A 24,595-nucleotide genomic window follows, 5' to 3' on the forward strand; every position below is an offset into this window, starting at 1 on the left:
TCACTTGTTGGATTCTACACAAAGTTGTGGACTGATCCTGTCCAAAGAGGAGAATTCTTAAGGAGATCTGCACTGCTTTCCTTTGAAAGCCTGTCTGCCTCGAGTGATGTTCCTAAATGAAGACCTTTCTAGTGGAGTTAGGTTGTGAATACCCGCAATGTTTTCATATAACACCCTTTTAAAAAGCAGCCTGTGAAGTAAGCCTAACGTTTGTCTTAACGTGTTGAGCCTTCCCATCTTGCAGAGACATGGTGGGCAAGAGAGAAACATGCAGGGAAAATTGGGATTGAAAAGCATTAACCCAAACAGACAGTTGCAACAGTGTCTTGCAAAGCAAGATGCAATAAACTCCCTAAAGAACAGCATGGAGAAGACTGGAAAAACCACTCTAAATTGCTTCTGCAGTTTCATGAAGTCCTAGACAAAGACTAAAAATCATTTTACTCACTTTTCAAACCACTGCACAAGGTTTGAGTTGATGAGATCAGCAACTCTCAAAATATTAAGGCATTCATTTGCAAATGAGTCGGCTTTTAAAAAATTGTACAAACAAGTTTGGGATGACTGAAAGTCTTGAAATTGGTCAAAAAGTTTCAACAAATGTTAATACTGCAAAAGCACATTCTTTTAAAAGAACTTCATTTTTATAATGCTGCTCAATTATCTTTAGTATTTTTTTTTTAATATTGCTTACTTTAACAAACATGAGGAGCCTAAAGCACTAAATGCAAAAGATCTCTTGATTTATCATCTGGATAGGATTTAAAAATCAGTGGTCTTGAGGCCAAAGTGATAAACGCTAAATTGCCTTGTGATGAATGGCAGATTTTAGCCATAGCAAAGTGGCTCTAAGAAAAGAGGCATGTGATGGAGCGGTGTGCAGTTTGGTGAATTAAAAGGATCAAACCTTCACGCACCCAGAACTTTTTAAAGTAGTGAGTAGTTACTGCATGAAAGAAAACTTCAGGATAAAGCCTGCATTTGCTTGCATTGTGCCTGGTACACCCTTCTGCAGCCATGCACAAGCTCTTTTGGTGTAGCAGGATGACAGTCTCTACTAAAGCCATAAATATAGGAAAGTAAATGGCTTTGTTGTGTGAGGTAAGTGTAGTACTTCTAGCAGGCATTTTGCTATTAAACTCTACCATTCTAAGAGGATCTTCTGTTGTATTAAAATGGCAGCATCCATGGTCTTTCTAAAAGAAAAAAAGTAAAATATTCTGTTTGATTAAACCTATTTTTAATCCCATGAAGAAATGACCTGATTCTCTTAAAAACAGTGGCCTTCACTTTTGTGTAGCTTGTCCTTCAAAGGTATCAGACCAGAGTGCAGAAAAGCTAATACTGAAATTGCAAAACCAAATGTACAATACACATTTCAGTATTATCTCCGTATTGATTGGTCAAAGCCTGCAATAACCATGTGTTAATACACTTTTAGTAGGAAGGTGGTGTGCTTTTTGCCATATGTATTGATGTAAAGTATGTAAATAAGTTAAATTTTATTTGTTTTTCTCAAGATTGTAATATTTTATATGCTGTAGTGACATTTTAAGAGAAACCTAATGTACATATATTTTTTGGATGGATTCATAAACTGCTTCAGATGGACTTGCATGGATTGATTGCTCATTTCAAATTTAAAATCCTTTCCAAATTGGATGTCTGTTTACATGAAGGAGCACTTCCCTCAGGCCTCTAGTGCACAAACTAAATGGCTTTAAAAACCACTGACTTTCTTACAAAGTCAGAACCTTCCCTCATAAATGGCTAAATGTCTGAAAGGTTAGATGTAATTGCATGCTAAAATTTAAAAATTACTGACTGAATTCTGTCTCCATTAGGATTGTAGGTTTGAGCCCTGCATTTGTAATAGACATGGATTCCCCCCCCCACCCCCCAGTTACTTATCCAGTGCTCTGTTGACAAACATTTAAAAGGTAAAGTTTGAAACATGAACTACCCCCTATTTTAAAGCAGAGGGCTTTCATCATTTTACCAGTCAGTCCAGACAAAGATCCCCACTACCACCATTGAGACTGCAGAAGCTGCATTATCTTGAGTGCCTGAAATTTCATGTGTTTAAAATGCCACATGTACCTCAGATGCAACTCTGCACTGCACTAAGCTGACCTCTACATCCATGGCAACCCTATTCCAAGCATGTCAGTTTTGATGTGTTGTCACTTTTAAGAACCAGTGTGGAACAATATCTCACTTTATGTAGGATACCAACTAGTCATCAAATGACCAAGACTTTTGGTTACTAGTGATTTGGGCTTGACTTAAACTAACATTATTCATGTAGCCTTTTGCCAGTCCCTGAGCCATCCACTCCCTGCACAGTTACTAGCTATTTAAAAAGAAAAAGTGAACAGCAATATTACTAGTATATGAATTTTGTAACTGGTTTGTATTATAGTCTGTATTTTGTTTAATCTTTCATCATATAGGCTAATCACTTTCATGGTCTGGGAGCCTGAGGCACTACATACAATACCGTCCTAAGTGGGTAGGGAAGACCTGGTATGGTTAGAGCATGAACAGGTGCAAGACAGATGTGTTGCAAAGTCTGGTTAATCAAATAACTATCTGCATATATGATAGTTGTTAGCATACTTACTGCTATTCAAATAGTAATATCAAGATAGTTTTACAGACCTAGTCAAAAAATGGATGGACTGATTGGAAGTATCCTTCCTCAGCACTAGCACTGACTTTGTCTGCCCTCTGGTCAAATATACTTTTTTTTTTTTTTTTTTTTTCCTGTGTGCGCATCTCTCTGAATTAGTAACCAAACTACATGATCTGTTGCAGCACAACCTTGTTTGTTTTTTGCCAGTGTGTGTGTGTGTATGTTTGTGCTTAGCTCTCTCTCCCTACTTACAGTTAAGGTTAGGACAGAAATGTCTTCTCTTTGTCTGTAAAGCAGTATGCTGTATAAATAACTGAATCAAACAGCTGGAATAGTTAGTTGTCTTTATACTTAGTACAATGCAAAACCAAGTAAATTTAAATATATTGAACAAGATCGTGTGCCTGTCTATGCATGTGGACCTCAGTTGCGCAGGGGAAATGAGTGTTTAAGGGGGAAAAAAGCCATCAACACAAACCCCCTGACTTACAGAAGCAAATTCTAGCCTGTCTGCCCCAGCGAGGAACACTTAAGCATTTCAGAGCAATGCCCCACAAGATGTCACTACAGCCTAAGACAGCAAATGACTGACAGCGAGGTCATGGCCATGAGGCCTGCTTAAGTGACAGCATTTACAAATGGATGATGGTCACCCTGCGCACTCAGTGATGGCACAGCACTGCCTCGTGCTGTACAATTCTTGTGGGGGGCCGGCCCCCTGCTGTGCCATCTTGCTGTGACTTTGCAGGCCCAGACATGAAGACTCCCTGGCCAAGTGGGGGCAGGTCCAGTGCGTCTCCTTGTGCCACCATTGGCCGATGTGGTCCTGATGCTAGCACACCTTGGCCATTACGGTCTCAGCCTAAGAGGAGGAGCCCCTCCCACTCCGGAAAAGGAGACTGGGCGGGGCACGGATCAGTCACACCCCCTGCGTTTGGTTACCTAGGCAACTAAAGGAACCTGCTGGGCACCAGTATGGGCCTCCGTGATTGGCTCCAGCAGCGAGGGGCGGAGGCGGGAGCTCGTTGGCTAACGAGGCTGCTGATTGGCTGCAGCGGAGCGCCTTCCTGTCAGCTGTGATTGGTGTGTGGAAGGGGGGGCTAGGCTGAGCTGGAGGCGCGAAGGCTCGAAGAAACTGAAGGGCCGCTGGAGTTGCCCCTGCTCTCTGAGGTAACCGGCCCGGGCAGTGGGATAGGCTCCCGCCATACTGTGGACACGGGCCGGGAGGCGGGGCCAGCTGCCCCTGGGGGGAGGCATTCAAAATGGAGGCGGGCCGGGCGTTCGCTGTGGGGGGCTGTGGGAGACGACTTCCTTTCGCTCGGGGGGCGGGGGGAGCTCACGGCAATTTCCCTTTCCCCCGGCCCGGGGAGAGCTCACGGCGATGGGCCGCTGGTGCGGGTTGGGGGAAGTATGTAGCGCCCCAGCAATATCTTCCCCCGGGGCGGGGGGTCGTACGGGAGAGACCCCTGGGTATATCTCCCCTCTCGTCAGGGAACTGGGGGAGGCCCCTGCACACTTCCTTTTGCTGGGTGGAGGGAGGACTGCGGGAGGGAATCTCTGCAATCTCTCCCCCCCCCCCCCATGTGCCATTTTTTAGGGTGGGGGGAAGTGTGTGAAGTGAAGAAGAAAATAAAAAAGCAAAGAGACGTGTTAATCCTGCCCCCCCCCCCCCCCCCCCCAAGCTGCGCCAGGGCTCAGTTCGGATGGCCCGGACACAAACTTTTCACTAGGGCGTCAATATCGGTACAAAACTTTTTACTGTTTGTCAATAGCAAAAACAAAAATATCAACAGAGACCGGGGCTGAATAAGCCGGGGACCAGCGTCCTGCTAGGTTCGTTTCCCTTTCTACATCCCGCTCCCTGCAGTCTTCGGCTGTGTGTTTGTCTAGTTAGAGCTGAAGCGCTTCAGATAGGGACCTTGTTTCCTTGCATAAAGCAAGTTTAGCAAACTTTGGGCACAATAAAAATAATTGGTTTTGCTTAAGAGGGACGGTGGGACTTGCTGAGTATATTTGAGGAAAAGCTTTCTAAACTTGGGACAGGGGACTGTCCCTTTTTGGGGGGCAAGGTTAGGTTGTAATTTGAGGATAACAGTCCTCCTTTTATTTATTTATTTATTTATTTATTTATCTTTTTAGTTAGATTCCTTCCTCTGAGATTGTTTATGATGATGCGGCATCATAACAATTGTCATGATGGTCTTTTGATGGTGGTCCACTGAGACCTTTCAGTTAGGGAATTAATCAGTGAAAGGGATGTTGCTAAATTTGGTCCCAAATATTAACTTTGTAAAAAGAAGCTTTTTGTATAACCTAACACCAGTGGGAATTGTTTCCTCGACCTTAAAAAAAATATAGTGAACAGTTATTTTTAAACAAGCTACCCTATATTTCCCCTCAGTGTTTGAAATCCAAACATTGCATCTTTTGAACATGAAAGTGAAACTGTCTATATACAATTTTCAACTCTTATTTTTCCTTGTCCAAAGTGAGCGATGTGCAAAAAGTTATCACTGTAAATAGTGACAAGTAAATTATATTTTCTCTTTTAATAATTACATTATTAGTAACATAGATAAGAAATGTTTATTTAAAACATTTTATTTTTAAATGTATAGTGTCCCTTGTAATGTTTATAAATTGCTATAAAGATAGAAAATCTTATCTGGAAACCATTCTTCTCAGCCATATTACCACAGGATGCACTGTCTCGGGGTTCAAGCTAACTAGGGTGGGTTTGTAAAACTGAGGAACTGATTGTTTGTGATTATTAAAGATCCCAAAGTGCTATTCACCGGAGTTGGGGTGCTAAGCTAATATCCTGGCCAAAGTCCAGTTTGAGTGATTATATTCCAAAAGATAATACATATAGTATGTTAGTAATTATTATTATATCACTTAAGTTACAGAAAAATCATCAGATGGTAATAACTTGCTGTCATTACTAAGATAGGCTAAATTTGAACTGGTGACCTATAGGTGTAAAGCACTATATTCCCACCATAGCCAATATCCTGAACCACCTAATCCCCAAATCACCTTAACAGTTTATACTCAGTTTTATCTGGTGCCTTATGTTATTTGCAGATTTCTGATAACTGCTGAGGTAGAATTGATTTGTCAAAATTTTTCATTTGTATTGCAGACATAAATTTGAAATAAATAAGGGAAAAGAACCCTGACAATGTCTTTGGTAGTGTCAGAATATACCATTGGTGGGGTGAAGATTATCTTTCCTTGCAAGGCTTACCCCTCACAGCTTGCTATGATGAATGCAGTAAGTAGACTTGTCATTAAAATCTATTGATTTAATAGTTTATGTAGTGTTATAATTTTGAACCTGTAGTAAATTAAAAGTTTAAAAGGGAATTTAGATATGAATTCAGAACCTTCAATACCTCCAGTGTTTCCATTACAATACAAGCAACAACATGCTGTATTTACATATATGTGGGGGAGAGCTCAGTTATATTTTTGGAGTATTAGGGTGAATACATACTCCTAAACTTTTATACTAAATATCTTGTTAAATAGGTGTGCCCATAATGTATGCCTATTTAACTAGAGATTATGTATTAAAAGAGTTATTTGATATTGCAAATGCAGAAAGGGAAGGCTTCAGCAAAATGCCTGCCATCTTTTGATCAAAAGATACCGTACCAACCCAGTAAGTTTTCATTTTATTGAGGGAGTAGATGTTTTATCTTCCACATGTTATTAAATATAAAACTTCAATTATGACAAGGAAGTATTTAATGGCCTGCAATCATTCTTTGCTCCTATGACCTTAAGGATAAACAGATTCTGACTTGGGCCTGATCTCCACAAAAAAGTTAGGTTGACCCAGCTACATCGCTCAGCGGTGTGAAAAATCTACATCCCTGAGCGATGTAGTTAAGATGACCTAACCTCGGTGTAGATAGTGCTAGGTTGAAGAATTCTTCATTTACGTAGCTACCGCCTCTCAGGGAGGTGGATTATTTACTCCAGTGGGAGAATCCCTCCCATTGGCACAGGTCGTGTCTACAGTGGAGCACTACAGCGGTGCAGCTGCAGCATTTCAAATGTAGACAAGCCCTTGATCAGGTGTTGCTGCTATATGGGGAGGAAGTCGACAATCCCATCTGAGTCATTACGGAACCTATGTTCCAGTATAGTGAGAGATGTTGCAAATGTCTGTAGTTGAGAGAAAACCAAGACCTAATGACCACTTGTGGTCTTGTGAGTTTTTTTTTTTTCAAAAGTATGAACTTCTGAGCACCTCGTCAAATTCCATTTAGGAAATTACTTTCAGCTTGCCTTAAAAAAAAAAAAAAATCCCTGTGGTTTCAGCTAGAGATGTTCTTCACCTTCTTTTCTTAGTTACTGTCTTGTTGCTGACACAGAAGATTTACTGCACTTTGCTAATGGGAGTGTGATATATATACACTCCTCCTCCTCCTCCTCCCAGAGACAACATGAAAATTTACTTGTTAATTCTTCTGAGCTGTTAACTTTTTATTTTTTTCCTTACAGATTGTTAAGGGGTTAAATTCCAGGCAACATTGTTTGTTGGAGAGCCCCACAGGAAGTGGTAAAAGTTTGGCGTTACTTTGTTCTGTATTGTCATGGCAGCAGTCTCTGCATGGTAAGTTATCTCAAAATGCCCATATGCCCAGTTTCAGTTAGCAAGGATTGTCTGCATTAATAGATACATTAGGTCTGTAACCTCAGAAATCTAGTTTTAGGAATGGACCCAAATCTTGTCAGTCCTTATGCCAGTGGTTGATGCCAGCTTTATGGAGAATCAAGATAGTAGACCTAATCAGCGTTATTTTCATATTAAAATGGATATGGCTTTGAATGTTATATTAAGGTGGTAATATGAATATCAGCATATTTAAAGAAAATGTTATTGCTTATCTGAAATTATATGACATTTTGAACTGGAAAATGTGTGTTTTCCAGCTCTGTAAATTATTGTAATTGTTTTTGACTATTATTCTTTATTGAGTTTTCATAGTATGCTTAGTCTGTACAATACATAGAGGAAGACGGAGTCCCTAACCAAAAGGCTTATAATCTAAGTAAATTACACAATACAGACTGCACCCATAATTTACTAATGGACCAGATCAAAGTGCAAGCCCAAATTAGTATATAGAATATTAATAAGTCTTCCTCTGTTTACTGTTTGAAAGAGTTTGTGCTGCCTTCATTGGGGAAAACTGAGTTTACATGTGTTTTCTTTATGCAGTGAAGATAATGTCCTTATTTCTGGCTAAGACTCAACCTGCTAAATTAGATAATTTTTCAGTTTTTCTTATACTAGCGTACAACCTTATATACTATGGTTTAGTATGGCTGGTATACCCATTCAGAGGAACTGCGATGGATCTTAACTATATATGTGCGTCTTTTTCCTTCCTGTATAATGCTTACTCTATTGATTAAGATTGTGGTTAGTATTAACTCAAAGGGCCTATTGTACTTTTTTTGTAGCTGAATGGGTAGGGTTTCTGTAAATGACTTCCATATATCTGTTTTGTAAAGGTGTGCAACTGTTGTGGACCCAGTGACTACAAGTTATAGCGCTGACAAAATCTACTGTTATCTAATTATTCCTACAGTATGGAGAGAGCCTACTTCTGCAATATGGCTCTGTAGTTATGCTTTTATAACCGAAGATGAATGACCTTCTCCTGTCCTGTTTTTAGAGAAGTCACTGGATGAGTTCTCATGTGAAAAGGAATGCAAAAAACCAGAGACTTCATTGCCATGTCACTGTAGATGCCATTCCCAGGCTGTGACTAATGACACTACTGCAGATGTGAACCAAGGTGCTTCTTGTTCTTTCACTAATTGTAAAGCAGCAACTTCCATAAAAAGTGAAACACCATCAACAGACAAAGGTAACTTTCTATTTTTTTGGGGGGTGGACCTCTCATATGGCTATTCAATTTGTGGGTTCTCATTTCTCCTATGATTGCCAATGCCACACGAGTCAACAACTTATCAAGAGTGCTACTTTCATCATGCTTTCACCCGCCACCTTTTTTCTGGGTCATTAATAGCTCCTGGCTTTAAAGTTCCCCCTTCCTTCCAAGTGTCCAAATCAAAAATATGTCATAGGATAGCCCTACAGATGAGCGTGTTGATGGTCTCTTATGCTCAGTAGTGGTTGCAAGTGTTCTCCTGCATTGCTTCTTACTAGGTTGAAGTTCAGGAGCCTATAGTCCGCTCCCCATGAGGTCTCTAGCACTGCACTATAATCCAGTCTACCAAAAGAAACCTTGACTCAGAAACGAGTACCTTACAGTTTTTACTAGCTGTTAAATATTAACTTCTGGAATTTGGAATGCTGGGGAAGTAGATAATTGGTAGTTTGCATACTGGGAACACCCTCATTTGAAGCCTCCTCTTCTTTTCCCTATGTGATTCACAGGACAACTAGTTCTGGAAATTTCAGTGAAGGAGTACTATTGTGCTTTTGCAATGAAGTATTTTACCCATGGCTCTTGCTATTGAGTGTAATCCACTATGTCCATGTGATCTTGCCAGTTTTTCTCAGCAGCAAGTACCAGGGTCATTGTATAAATAGATGGCATATTTTTTTTCTTTTGGTCCTAGCCTTTGGTGTAAAAGTCAGCTTTAAATTGCATTTCTCCCTGAAAGTGTTTTGCCCATTGTTGTGAAAGGTTACACCTAAGATAGCTTTAGCTGAAAGGGGGTGTCGGGAATGTCTCATTATTTTCTCATTTTGTTTTCTTTATGCATTTGACAGCACTCTTACATGGTCAGTTGGCAGCGCTTTTCCTGTGTAGGCATTTTTCCTGTTATTACTGTGGGACTTTCACTTAGCAACAGGGAGTAGAAGAACATTGAGAAAATATGAAGATGTGATTTGTAAAACCATGAAAAATTGGCAGGGGACTAGGATAGGTGTAGTACCTGAACATTCTTTTTCTTTAAAAAAAAAAAAAAAAAAAAAAAATTGACTAGATTTCAAGTTGGTGGTATCCCTTTTTAATAATAATAATAAACAAACCTGACTGACGCAGATGAGAGATTTATTGGAATGAGGTTGCCATCCCTGGCTTCTCATATAATTTCTGTGCTAAGTACAATATTGACTAACAAAATCTTAGATTAAATCTCAGTAAAAACTTCTGAATTGTAACAACAGTAGGACAATTGTACAGACCGCCTAAGCAGGTTGTGGAAACTCCTTCGCTGGAGGTTTTCAAAAGAAGGCTGGAGCCATCTGTCTTGGATGGTTTGGACACAACAAATCCTGCATCTTGGCAGAGGGTTAGACTAGATGACCCTTGTGGTCCCTTCTACTGCAGTCTAATCTTTCTTTATGCCTAATTCTACAGTGAAGTCACATTCCTCTGTTACTGATGGCAATCTGTGGCCATTTCAATGATTTTGTTGTTGCAGTTCTGCATTTTGATTTTAGTCATAGGTGCCAACTCCGTGGGTGCTCCGGGGCTGGAACACTCATGAAAAAAAAATAGTGGGTGCTCAGCACCCACCAGCCATCCGCTGATCAGCTGTTTGGCGGCAGGCGGGAGGCACTGGGGGGAAGGATGCAGAGTAGGGATGGAAAGGGCAGGAAGAGGTGGCGAGAGGGTGAGGCCTTGGAGGAAATGGCGGTGCGGGGGTGGAGCACCCATCTGGAAAGAAGAAAGTCGGTGCCTGTGATTTTTAGTGGAAGGATGTGAGCTATGAACAGGATATAATCATTGCTGTTTGAAAGTAAAAATCTCTTGCGTTTAGCCACAATAGCAGGGACAATGATAAAAGATCAGTGGAAAGCTAAGAGAGATGTTTACATATAAGAAATTTTAAAGCTTTTTCTGCTGTGACAGACCCTCTAAAAATATTGTAAGGATTAAATAGCTGGTTTTTCCTTACCAATATAGCCAAAATCAGTTTTAGAAGGGAAACTAATAGCTAGTGCAATGCTTGTTATGTTTCTTCTGTTAGGAGGCCTCCCTTAGACAACCATTTTTTCCATGTTGCATAGTAGTAAAATCCTAAAGTAATGGTTCTTCCTATATAAATTTGCCTGCATTGTAATGAGGGAAGATGGGGTCCAGAAATGTCTACCAATATTATAGTCCACCTTGAGTCTAAACTATTTTTTCTGAATAAGTTTCATGACTGGAAATATTATTTACATTTATTTAATACACTTTTAGTAATGAATACTCCTGTTACAGAACATAATGCAAAAGTCACACTGTCTTCAAAATTATCTGCAAAGAAATGGGCATCTTTACATAGAGATGAAAATGACGACTTTCAAGTGGACAGGAAAAGGATACGTTTATTAGAAACTGAGCAGCAGGTGAGCAAAGTTTATTGGCAGTAAAATAATCCAGGCATAGCCGAACAAGGTTGTCAAATATCAATCAACATTTCAGTGCTAGAAGTAGAGATTAGTTGGTCATGTCACAGCCATAAATTAGATTATTACTTTTTTTCTTCATTTTTACTATTACTTGTTACAAAGGAATCCATTGTTGTATTTGATTTTCACAATAACTTGTTATGCAGATAAATTACTTGATGTATGCTAGTAAAAGGAGAATTTAAACACTCTGTCTCTATGAAGCCTACTCACCAATAGTTGCTCTTAAACGTTAAGTCAAAGAAAAGAATTCTTAGGCATGAAAATGCCCTTCCACATATGTGCTAAAAATCTAATGTACATTATAATGCCTCTTGATATCCTGCCAAATTCTTATCACTAGCTTTTTACATGGGATGAAATTTCTCTAAAGTTTGTGTTACATTGTCAATATTGGTATTACAAGTTCCTTAATTGTTTTTTATATTACTGAGGTGCACTCTAGTCATCATTGTATTGTGGTTTAATTTTGTATCAGAGAACTACTTTTAACTTTTTTGAAGAGTAATTACCAGGGGTTGGATTTTTTCCTTGCCATTCATATTATGGATATTTCTATTGTATGTCTGTACAATAATTATACTAGTTTTATCAAAACCTATAACAATGGGAAATAATCACTGATATCTGTGTCATTAATTACTAAAGAAAAACTAAGTGTAGCTGTGGAGTATTCTATTTATTTCATATACTATTCATTTTTCTGCTGGAAATTTCAGCAATAGAACCAGCTGCTGCATTTATGAATTACACAATATCTTTTTGCGTATTGGTTTCAATTTTTTTTGGCAATTTAGGATATTTGAAGCTCACTTCATACCCCACCATTCTCTTCTGCAGTCATTTCTTCCTTTGCCATGGAAGTCTTCTTAGTCTGGTGTAATGTATCATAGAAACTTGTAATAATTTATGTAATAATTTTCAGTAACTTTCATTTGTAAAACCACCTGCTCTTCTTGGCCCCCATCCTGCATTGGAATCTGCTAGTACAGGTACCTATGCCCAGATACCTGTTTAAATCAGTAGGATTTAGGATTTACATCTCTTTGTAAGATTGTGGCCTAATTCTGCAAGAAATGTGTCCAGCTTCTATGATTAACAAGTACATCAACATAAACATCCATTTTCATCTTTGAAACTAGATGTAAATTTTGCTTACCAAAGTCCTTGTGTGACTGAGGAGTCTGTAGGGGTGGTGCTGGTGCTGGTGGTGGTATAGTGTTATTTCATTAACTGTTTTGTCCAAAGAGGGCTCAATAAAATATCACTCCAAAATTATAGAAATTGATCATATTAATTTATTGCTTTTATTTAGCAAAACAAAATGATATTTTTTAAAAGCATTATTAAGCTGTATATTTGTCTTGATAACCAAGATGTACAAATGCTATAGTAACTTTTCTTAAACTAATAATTTTTGGTTAGCTTATGTTAGATGTGGTTAAATTGATGGGTATTAACAATGCACTGAGTTTCTGAAACAGGCACAGAATGAAGAAAAAATTAAAATTATAAGAGTAACGTTTGACCACTAGTTTAGCTCTGATTTAATGCCACACCTTTGTCTGTTGTTGTACATTTGAGTGTTGCATGTTTTCCTAACAGGTAAGAAAACGTCATTGTTTTGCAAAGGGAGTGCAGTTTGTTGATGCTTTGGAAGTTTATCAACAGCGAAGAAATGGGGAACTGACTGTTCACTCAGAAAAAATTGCTGCTTTCTCTCCAAAAACAGTAAGTAGCATGGGTCTTGTAGGCCACTTATTAGTTCAAGTAACAAAGACAAATTTTGTTGCTATAAAGAAATTGTGCATGAAAGGCCAGTTTACAAGATGATTTTCAGAAAGCATCCTGCTGCATCAGGATCTAGAATCTTTAAGTTATTTTGCTGGCTCATCCCATGATGCAGTCTAGAAAGGACTGGAGGGAAAGTCTTCTGGTAAACGCCTGCATCTCTGGAATGCCCTTTCCTCTCACTGTTAGTCTGAGTACTTCTGTGGAATCCTTTTGGGCAAGGCTGAAGGCTTTTTTGTCTCCCTTTTTGTTTGTGTGCTGGAGGTAGGATGTTGCTGTCTTGTCTTGCTTTTATCTGAAAAAGTAACCCACTTAAAAACATAAGAAATTGCTATATTGGGTCAGACTAATGGTCCATCTTGCCCAGTATCCTGTCTTCCAACAGTGGCTGGTGCCAGATGCTTCAGAGGGAGTGAACAGAACAGCGCAATTTATTGAGTGATCCATCCCCTGTTGTCTGGTCCCAGCTTCTAGCAATCAAAGCTTTAGGGACACCCAGAGAATGGGGTTGTGCCCCTGACCACCTTGGCTAATAGGTCCATCAATGGCTATGTTCCATTAACATATCCAATTCTTTTTTGAACCCTGTTATACTTTTGACCTTAACAATATCCCCTGACAACAAGTTCCATAGGTTGACTGTGCATCGTGTGGAGAAGTACTTCCTTATGTTTGTTTTAAACCTGCTGCTTATTAATTTCATTGGATGGCCCCTGGTTCATGTGTTGAGTGAAGGTGTAAATCACGCTTCCTTATTCACTTTCTCCACACCATTCATGGCTTTATAGACCTCTATCATATACCCCCTCAGTCATCTCTTTTCCAGGATGGACAATCCCAGTCTCTCTGTAATCTCTCCTCATATCAAAGTTGTTCCATATCCCTAATAATTTTTGTTGCTCTTTTCCATACCTTTTCCAATTCTCTCTCTTATTGCATTATGAAATTTTCTGTCCTATTATCTATCCCTTTCCTAAAGGTTCCTAACATTCAGTTAGCTTTTTTGATTGTTGCTGCACATTGAACAGATGTTTTCAAAGAAATATCAATGATGTCTCCAAAATCTCTTTTTTTTGAGTGGTAACAGCAAATTTAGATCACATAATTTTGTTTGTACAGTTGAGATTATGTTTTCCAAAGTCCATTGCTTCGCATTTATCAACACTGAATTTCATCTCCCATTTTGTTGCCCCGCCACCCAGTTTTGAGAGATCCCTTTATAACTCTTCACAGTCTGCTTTGGACTTAACTATCTTGAGTAATTTTGTATCATCTGCAAACTTTGCCAACACGCTGGTTACCCCTTTTTACGGATCATTTATGAATATGTTGAACAGCACTGTCCCTGCACAGATCCTTGGGGCACTTTGAAAACTGGCTGTTTATTCCTACCCTTTGTTTCCAATCTCTTAACCAATTACTGATCCATGAGAGAACCTTCACTCTTATTCACTCCTTGCTTTGCTAAAGAGCCTTTGGTGAGGGACCTTGTCAAAAGCTTTCTGAAAGTTCAATTACACTGTATCACCCTTGTCCGTGTTTTTTGACAACCTGAAAGAATTCTGATGGATTGGTGTGGCATGATTTCCCTTTAAAAGGTGTGTGGACTCTTTCCCCAACAAATCATGTTCATCTGTTTGTCTGATAATTGTTCTGTGTCTGATAAAATTTGTTTTGTAAAGAGGCACAGGTGCCTAAAAAGCTAAAACTGATTACTGTTTTCTAACATTGTTACAAATTGTCACTTTTCCTAGCAGAACTTCCAAGAAAATGCAAGTTTCTTAAGGGAAACAGACTCAGAAATATGCAGTGGTATTTGCAGAGTTCCCCACTGGAAATTTGTTGCAATTTTTGGTGTTTGAGTTTTCTTCACTTTATTAGGAGGAGGGAGGTGGTGGAGGGCGGGGAAGTAATAACAACATTGTTCAAGCTAAACCAAAATAAAAAGAATATGAGACATTCCTAAAGTCAGTCCTACACGGCTGATGCAGGAAAGTTGGATCACCTCAATGATATGTGAGGCTACTTAACGGCATTCGCATGAATTCTTATTGAAGGGCTATGCCAGAGTGGTCGTTACCAGTGCTAAAAAGTAGGATGAGAGTGAAGAGCTGCATGGGTTTGGCAGACAAACACAAGAGGAGAGGAGAATCTTTCCCTTTTTCAAAACTCCCATGGATACTCTCTCCTTCCCATTTGTTTTTTGGACTTTTAAGTAATTCCCAGGTAATATGCATCTCTAGGTAATCCAGCACTAGAATAAAATATAGTCATTTGCATTTCATAGTGTATTAAAATCTGATAGAAGAATCAGTTAGTCTTTGGAAACACCCCTGAGCTGATGACCAGCTGCAGCCTCTTTTCTCTGTCTGATACACTCTCGGACCCTTTGTATACATCTTTATGAACAATGACTTAAACTTTATTTTTTATTTTAACTGTACACTTCTGGGTCCAGTTTGCACCTGCCTTTTTGAACCACAAAACAAACCAAAAGTTGTAATACTAATTTAAAATACTGGTAGTTAATTATTTTCTTTTTTACAAAAGAGAACCAGTACTCTTGTTCATTTTAATGGGCAGTACATTTTATTATTGTTTTGGAAAGCTTCAGAGGTTTTCAAGTGGCATTTTTAAATGCCTCATGCTACTGAAATCAATTGGCATTGTGAAATCTGAAGGCCAGCAGAGTGTGCTGTTGGTTTTCAAATAAAAATCTTTTCTTGCTTTATTGACCTTCACATTGAAGGGGACAGTGTTGTGGATTTGCTTAAAAAATTGAAAGATGGTTTAGAGGTTCTAGAATTTTTTATAAGTAGTGTCAGTAACAAAGAATTTGTAGTGTTTGAGGAGCATTTTGCAACTCATTTTTAAGATAATTTACTACTTACATTAAAATAATTTTAAAAAAACCACACTGAATAAGAGAATTATCTATTATCTTCCTTCGCATCAGAAGGAAATCTATATTACTTTTGGGTTAACATTTGAGCAGTCCATTATAATATGCCATCTATAGGCCTCATCTTGCAAATACTTACAGAAATAATGCTTAGTACCTGAATAATCTTGTTGATGTCCGGAAGGCTACTCAAGCAATAATAATGAAGCCCAGAAACGTTGGGCCCATGTTTGTGGCTATGCTTTCCAGATTTGGTAACAATTTGCGTAGTCTCACTCTTGGGCGTTGATGAAGTCTGATACATTTATGCCTCTAGTCTTCTGTGGTGGTGAAAAAGCTAGTATTGGATACAAATTTGGCACCTCCTAAAGTCAGGAAAAGTAAAATAATCTAAAACAAGACAGAGGATGTGTTTGGGATTAACAGTGAAGGGGGAAAATTCATGGGTGCAAAGTTTGAAGACCTATTTGGACACATCTTATGTAATATAAAAAAGAAACCATTAAATGTATTTTGGCATGGTAAATATGAAAAACTTTCTCTCAGTGTACTTTTCTGGGAATGTCATTGGCACTGGAAGCAAATACTGCAATTTTTGTGTTCTATTCCTGAAAGAACAAAGCTGCACCCTATGAAGTTGGTCTCATTAAGTCTTTTGAAATTCTTAAGTTTGCAAGACACAGGTGTCTCAGATTTTAAAGTCTCTGTTTAACTTCCTCCTAAATAATTTTTGGTTTTAAAATAATTTATAATCCAGTTCACAATTGCCACCTTGGAGTTTGATTATTTTAGTTCAGGACTGTGGAAGGCAGGAAAAAATGATGAATTAAGTTAGATAATGAATGGGTGCACAACAGCAGCATTATTAACTAATTAATTATTTAAATGTCAAGCTTTAAAAAGTAAAATTAATATGGAAAATGAGACATCCATATCAGGTGATGGGGTTTTTGGAGGACACAAAAGGGTGAAATGCTGTATAGTGGAAGGATTCCAAAAATTTGAGAATTATGTAATTGTGTTGTAGCACATCATATTTCTGGATAAATGTATCAACTTTTCCTCCACATTTCTTATTGTTCTTCTAGAAATCAAAAGCGAAAAAAACAAATTCTGAAGCTGCTTAGAAGTCTGTATTTGGGCTCAAAGTTTGAGGCTATATATATATTTTGAAATCTAAGGTGCAGCTCTGAACTACTAAAGAAATAGAGTCCATTATGGTTGTTTAAAACAGATGATATTTGAGTTTGCCACTAGATCTGACTAGACTTCCAGTATATTTTTATCTTTCAATTTAACAGATATCTAATTTCCTTGTTGCTTTTGTGGGAAGGGCTGTAGTTGGGAATATTTGCAGGATCGAGGATATGTGGAACAATTTCTCTTCCTCATTAATATGATTGTGCTAAAAATAATGGTATAAGTAGTAATCAGCTGTGAATGAGAAGTTGCAATCTATTTTTAGAAAGATATTTGTGTTAATGGATAGTAGTGATACTATAATGAATAGGAAGAGGGCGGTCTCTTCAAAAATATTGACATAAAAACAATAGAATGTTTTATGATGGCAAGAAAAGGAAGTGTAAACTATTCCTTGATAAACATTATTATTTATTTAGAGAATAAATAATATTACACAGTGCCTTACAATAGGTAGAATGTACCACAGAAATGATGATACCTCTGCTCCAAGAGCTAAAAATATCAAGGCATATGCAAGTAAAGTACTTAGCAAACAAATTGACAAATGGTCATTATAGCATCATCTGAAATGGCTGCAGATGTTGGTAAACTGCATCAAATATTATAATAAAAGCACATGGAAACTGAGAACATTTCTTCCATAACTATCAGTGTATACAGATCAACATTGCTTGGGAAGATGCTGATGATTGTTCCAAGTAGCAACACACATACTTACCCTTTTATTTCCTTACATTCAGGCAATGAGGCATACCATTCAACCCCCCGGGCCACTGTAAGGCAAAAAACACAGTTGAGAGCCTCTAATCATGTAAGAGTGAGATTATCAAGCAATAAACCCCTTTTGCCATTAGGAACTTTCAAGTTTTACATGTGGATAAATTAATGTGAAGTCTGCAGAAATTTAATTAACTCCTTTTTTGAACAGCCAGTTAAGATGCTCCTTGAATCACAGATATTTTGCAGTACAGAATTCTGTAAAAACTGCTTAGTGTAATTGATTGGGTGGTTAATGAAATGGTGAAAATGTTTCAAAACAGGCTAGGAAAGGTGCCTGTGTGTTTTTTGTTTTTTAATTGAAAGATGACTTGCCTAATGAGAATCTGAATCTCAAATCTGGTTGGCCAACAAGACCATGTGGCTTATTTTCATTACATAAAATATATTTTTAATTAACCTGTATTTGGCAGGCTGCTAATCACACATAATTCAGAATCCTGGGTATTTTAGTAGACTAGAATATCTGACCTGTGGCTGAAAAATGGTTATCTATGTGTATTCTTGTTACAGTACAGTCCTCCAGGTAACCGACTGAGCAGAGCCAGAAGAATTTAGAAATGTAGTAGAGTAAACAGACAGAATAGTGTCTGTTTACTCTCTCCCCCTTGCCACTTGGCATTTACAAGGGAATTAAGGTGGGAGGCCAGATTTCCTGTCAGCCTCAGCTCAGGCATAGTGGTCAGTCAGCATATCTAGGATTTTTAAGTACAGGTAACCAATATGTTTGGTGGACAGTAAGTAAAGGTATCTCTACACTGCAGTTAAACACCCACGGCTGGCCCAGATCAGCTAACTCAGGCTCGCTGAGCTAAGGGGCTGTTTAATTGCAGTGTAGAGGTTCAGGTCCGGGCCTGCAGCTTGAGCCCAAATGTCTACACTGCAATTAAACAGCCCTTTAGCCCGATCCCCACGAACCTGAGTTAGCAGACACAGGCCAGCTGTGGGTTTTTATTTGCAGTGTAAACATACCCTAAATGTCACTTGGCTATATCAGGCTTTTCATTATATTAGGCTATACAAGACAACATTTTCCTGGCATTGTTTCATAAATGAAAAATACCACGGTAACTTTTAAAGCTCTTTGAGTCTAATATTTTTCCTTTCTTTTCTCATTCTGAGAATAGCGGGGTGGGGAGATGAGGCAGTTCTCTGAGCATTGAGGATCCCTATTTATTTCCCCTCTGTTTTATACTCATTGACTGCAGGGCTGGCCTTACGCACAAACAACTGTTGTTGGAGTTCCATGCAAAATCTCAGGGATGTGCAGCCCAATTTCCTCCACTTCTTACGCTTTCTGGTAACAAGGCCAGATGGAAAATCAACTCACTGAAGAGTTCCTTCTTCCATCAGAGAAACTAGAGTGGAAATTCACAGTCCTGTGTTTCTCTGTCTCTACCCCCTTGGGAGTTTGGGGGCTTACTCTTGCTGCAAATTTTTAGGCCAGCTCTACTTGACCATAATAATGATACATATTAGTGTTTTTCTGTAGCTTTGGGATAGAAAGACACTTCTTATGATGGTGGGTGAATGTTATTCCCGTTTTCAGATGAATAAACTGAGGTAAAGGGGAGAGTACACGATTTATCAAAGACTACAAGGATGCATGTGGCAATCAGCAATAGAACTCAGTCTTCCTTATTCCTAGTCCCCTGCTTTAATAAATAGCTGTGCAGTCTCCCAAAGGCCCTACATCAGGCCACTATTATTCTAGCTATGGCTGACACTTAGAAGCCTCTCAATATCACAGTCCAACAAAGTAACTATTGAGCAATGCAAGATACGCACCGTTCTTAGGAACTGAATGCATAGTTTCAGAAAGACTTTTAGCATCTGCTATCCCAAGAATCTATCCTGCAGAAATTGGAATTGGTCTTGAGTCTCCTGAAGGGGAGTGCAGAGCACTATAAATTGGCCAGTTTACCTAAATAAATAATTTCCCATCTTAATATGTGATTTTTTTCAATGTTGAAATGGTAAGAGATTCCCGGAAGTTCAATAACATGGTCTTGATCACAGTCTTTGGAAAAAAAACATTTTGGCTTTTGGAGGACGTAGTTACTCTGAAGAGTTTCCATTTGCATAGCTCTGAATGGTGTGGGGGAACCAATCTAGCAGAGGAGTTGTAAAATATATGCTTTCTCTATTATTAAAGGGAAAATTAAGGTAATTTCCTAAATATAATAGTTTCCCTTGATCCCACTGAAAAGGTCTTGAGAAAAATCACTAGAGTATCCTCCAGTTACATTCCTATTTTTGTTGAAGTACACTTCAGTCGGCAATGAATCTAAAACATGCTTTGCTGCCCAGAAATAGAAACAAAAGTGAGAGGTGCTATAATCGTCTAGATAGATTCTTCATTCTTACTGGCTTTCAACCATGTCTTGAAACTCCTTTGTAGAGCAAGCATTTCATGTACTTGCTGTTTTTTATCTACATTATGGGTTTTATTGAAATCTCATCAGTAATCATGATACGTTATGCGCTTTACTTTGTATGCTGATGAGAATGTGTCCTAGAAATAGAACCATGCTATGTAGCACTTTATAATACTTTTGCATATTTGTGGAATTGTGTGATCTCTCAAAGCGACATTAGAACAGTTTTTGAGCTACAGCTGAAGAGGGAGCAGAATGATTTTTTTAAAAGGACATTGGTTTATTTTTAAAAGTGGAAGGGCATGAAGTTATTTACCAACTATGACCTTTAATTTTTTTTTAAAGCGGGGGGATATTTTAAGGGGGAATTTATGTTTGATAGCAATAGGCAGTTCTGGAATAGTAAGGCCTCATCTACATTTAAAAAATTTTCTGCTTTAACTTTGCCAGCATAGTTAAATAGACAAAATCCCCCCGATGTGCACACAGATCAGTATAAAAGTGCTTACGCGGGTATAGCTTATTTCATTTTACCAAAGTGGAATAAGCTATACCAGCATAGAGCTTATACTAGTAGCATATGCATTAGGGCTTTTACTGGATAACTGTTGGTAAAAAAACAAAAACAAAGCAACACCAAAACTATTGATATAGTCATGCCTGTAAAACTTGTTAAATATAGACCAGGTTTAAGATTTTAATTTCACTTCTGGGTAAATCTAGTACAGTTTTAGACCCTGATCCTGTAACTGTCACTGCATAGGTGCATGGGTCTCCCAGGATGGAGCTAGTTGCAGGAGCAAGACTTAAGTTTAACATAAGAATCTGTCATATTTAAATTTTTGGTGATGGGGGAGTTCTCTCTTTATTAATAAAGAAATTTAATACAACTCTAAAACATTTGTAAACTTAAGCATCTGTGCCATTAATTTAGAATCTTAAAATATGTCATGTATTACATGAAGAAATGTATAGATGAAAAGAACTGATATTTATTATTTATTTTTGTTGTTGCACTTAAAGATCCCAACCAGGATTGAGGCTCTATTGTAATAGGAACTGTACAAACACATAGTAAGAGAAGTCGTACAATCTAAATATTCAAGCCAGTGAAGGCCTTAAAAACTAAATATACAAGAAAAAGGTGTAGGATTCAACAGACAAGCAGAGTGATCAGGATGATGGTTGGCAAACATCCTGTTAGTTCCATGATTTCTTTGAAATATCCTCTTTCTCCTCTCTCGCTCCACTTACGGAACTCTTGTTGCAGCTGTCTCATCAACTAGCCATAAGGGTTTTTTTTTTTTGGTGTGTCAAAACCTAAGGTTATTTTTAGCATTGGGTAAGTGCTAATTCTGGACTGAAAATTAATTTATATATTTGTGACGGTGTTAAGACAAGAATACATACCATATACTTATTCACCACTCACTTTCTTAAACAAATTTTCAACTGTCATTTTTGGTGGGACATCCACAAAACAAGGTATGTATGTGCTGCCTTTGATAGGCATGGAGGAGCAGTTAACTAATAAACACTCTTCCCTAAGCATTGCTGATGTGGATGATATTAGTGCAAAATGAAGTTAATATAAAGAGCTATGTTAATTTCAACACCTTTTTGTCAATGCTCAAAAATAATGGGTTTATTCATGCAAGTAGTTCTCCTTAATGTTGACTACGTGTGTGCCTTGATTGGAGGCTAAACACCGAATGTTTCCAAATGACAAAGAAGTTTTCTTACTTTTTTAATAGCTTAGTAAAAACAATGGAAAGTTTTTAAAATTATTTAATTTTATATATGTTTTAAAATTTGGATAGTGTCTTTTTAGAATAAGTGTTTCTCTGTTTCTTACAGAGTTATTTTTCTTAACCAGTGGGATAATGAAACTTTCTGTGTTTAATCTCAGTGTTTTATCCTACTTGATCATTCCTGCATGCAAGGAAATTTTTGAAGTTAATGAGCTGTAATTTTCTTGCCAAATAATCCCTCTTTGTGACCTAAAAGAGAAGGAATAGATTGTCTGTAGCTTAGAATTTTTTAAGTAGGTACTTGTATTTCCATTCCAAGAGTTGTTTGAAAGCAAGATATGCTTTCTTTTGGTCTTGTTTGTTGATGCAGTGTATTGTTAAGACAGGAGAATGTTACAAGTCTGACAAGGCTTAACTGCTGTTATAATAGTTTCATTTTATAGCTGATACTTGTGGTATAAGTCCAAAATTTTCAAATTTAGATGTCTAATTCTAAGCACCTAATTAAAAGTAGCTTTTCAGAGGTGCTGAACACAAGAGCTCTTACTCACGCCTACTGGAACTGTGGGAGCTCTGTGAAATGTCTCTCTTTTTTTTTTTTTTTTAAAGTGCCTGAAAATAGATTTTTAGTGCCTGTAAGGTAGTCTCAAAAATGTTGGACTTAGTGTACATCTCAGAATAATTTTTGTTATATTATCTCAGTTGTTACATTCATTTTAAGACTTGGTCCAGTTTGTAACATAGTCCTGCTCCTGCAAACCTTACTCATGTGCTTAATTTTACTCATATGAGCAGTCCCAGTGTGGCTAATGAGGCTACTTGCATGAGTGTTTGCAGGGGCTTTATAATGTACAGTGTAGTACGGTTATAGGTAGAATCAATATAATCTACACATTTTACTGAGAACTCTCTTCCGTTTAAAATTGCTCTTGGTGGTTTTGGTATTGTACAAACAAAACTAGATGTAATAACAGCGGATGTCCTAAATTCAACTCCTTTGTTTTTTCCTTTTAATAATTACCATAATATTGCAACATCATACTCCTGTCTCCAAAAAGCCCCCCAACATGTTACTGAAAACTCTGGCCCACTGATTTACTTGGGGTCAACAGTTTTAAAACCTATTCTAATAATATCCTTGATCCTTCATTCTAATGCTTTTTATGTCAGGCGTTGAAAACAATTTGGCCCTGTCAATACAAGTGGCCAAATTGTTTTCAATTACATTTGAGGAAGAAGTGTGTGACAGCTGATTTAAGGCATGGCACAGTCTGTGGTGTAGTGCATTAGCTCTTCTTATGCACTTTGTAATTGCATTGAAATTCATACATGGTTAAGGGGCTTCCCGTCCCATTGTTTGAAAAAGAGAGATTCTTTTTGTATACTGAGAGAAGTATTAGTGCCTATCTGCCATTGCTTGTTGCTGAGGTAATTTTATAAATATCCCGATGATAATGTTCTTGATTTTTTTTTTAAACAGATTATGTGATATTTATATAGCACTAGCATCCAGTAGTGGTCCCAGCCAGGATCATAGCCCCACTATTGTAGGCACAATCAAACACATATGAAGGGAGTCTCTGTCCTGAAGAGTTCAGTCTAAGGCAAATGACATACAAAGAGTATAGAGATATGGCAATCAAACATACCATTTATATACACATTTCCTTTACAAAATGTTATAATTATTAATTTATCCCCATCCGTCCCTCAACTTAACTATAATTAATTAGCTAATTTCATATAAGCTTTATATTTAGAGATGGTTCTTGAGAAGGGATTTGAAGAAGGAGAGGGTGTAATGGTCTTACAGATCACTCTAGGGAGGGCATTCCATGCATCAGTGGCATTTTGGAAGAGGGGCATTGGAATCTTTGTAAGAGAAGTTGATAAATAGGTGGGCGACGCTGGCATTGTTGGCAAAATTTGGGATGCCAGGCTGGGGAGTTGCAAAAAGAGACAACTGCAGAGAAGTAGGGTGGAGCAGAGTTGTGAAAGGTGTTGTTTTGATAGTTAAATAATCTCTAAGGGCAGGTCTACACTACAGGGTTAAGTCGACCTAAGTTACGCAACTCCAGCTACGTGAATAACATAGCCGGAGTCGATGTAGCTTAGGTCGACCTTTTGCGGTGTCTACACCGTGCTGGGTCAATGGGAGTGTTTCTCCTGTCGACTTACCTTATGCTTCTCGTTCCAGTGGAGTACCGGAGTCGACGGGAGAGTGATCGGCAGTCGATTTAGTGGGTTTTCACTAGATCCGCTAAATCGACCCCTGGTGGATAGATCGCCACAGAGTCAATCCAGTGTAAGTGTAGACAAGCCCAGAGTATTAGGGCTTCTGTGCCTGATCCTGATTAGTGTATGCCAATAAAAATCTCCAAGGCTGAGACTTAAAGAAGTCCTAAACTAAGGCCATGTCTACACTAGTGATCTTACAGTGGCACAGTTGTACCAATGCAACTGCACCACTGGAAGGTCGCTCATGTAGCCGCTTTATGCTAACAGCAGAGAGCTCTACCATCAACATAATAAAACCACCTCAACGAGCGGGAGAAGCTCTCCTGCAGACATAGCGCTGTGCACACTGCCACTTATACTGGCAAAACTTATGACACTCAGGGGTGTGTTTTTTGAATTTACAGTCATAACCAGGGTAAGTGAAATGCTCCAGAGCAGCCCAGCCTATGTTATACATAATAATGAACCCTCTTAAAATGGAAAAAAGGTTGTGTTAGCTGCAGAGTGCTTGTCTGCAGTTTT

The 24,595-nt window shown here is 38.2% G+C and overlaps 1 protein-coding gene across 1 annotated transcript in view; it reads left to right on the forward strand.

The window, feature by feature from the left end:
* The first annotated feature begins 3,733 nt into the window (after positions 1-3,733).
* The window catches only part of BRIP1 (BRCA1 interacting helicase 1), a 121,291-nt gene continuing 100,429 nt past the window's right edge, over positions 3,734-24,595 (forward strand). Inside the window, exons 1-6 of the mRNA XM_065418343.1 lie at positions 3,734-3,805; positions 5,781-5,912; positions 7,151-7,262; positions 8,332-8,526; positions 10,843-10,970; positions 12,639-12,764. Coding sequence (XP_065274415.1) covers positions 5,820-5,912; positions 7,151-7,262; positions 8,332-8,526; positions 10,843-10,970; positions 12,639-12,764 — 654 coding nt within the window. The 5' untranslated portion in view covers positions 3,734-3,805; positions 5,781-5,819. The remainder of the gene's footprint in view (positions 3,806-5,780; positions 5,913-7,150; positions 7,263-8,331; positions 8,527-10,842; positions 10,971-12,638; positions 12,765-24,595) is intronic.

The sequence above is a fragment of the Emys orbicularis genome, chromosome 17 (genome assembly GCF_028017835.1).
Source record: "Emys orbicularis isolate rEmyOrb1 chromosome 17, rEmyOrb1.hap1, whole genome shotgun sequence".
NCBI lineage: Eukaryota > Metazoa > Chordata > Testudines > Emydidae > Emys > Emys orbicularis.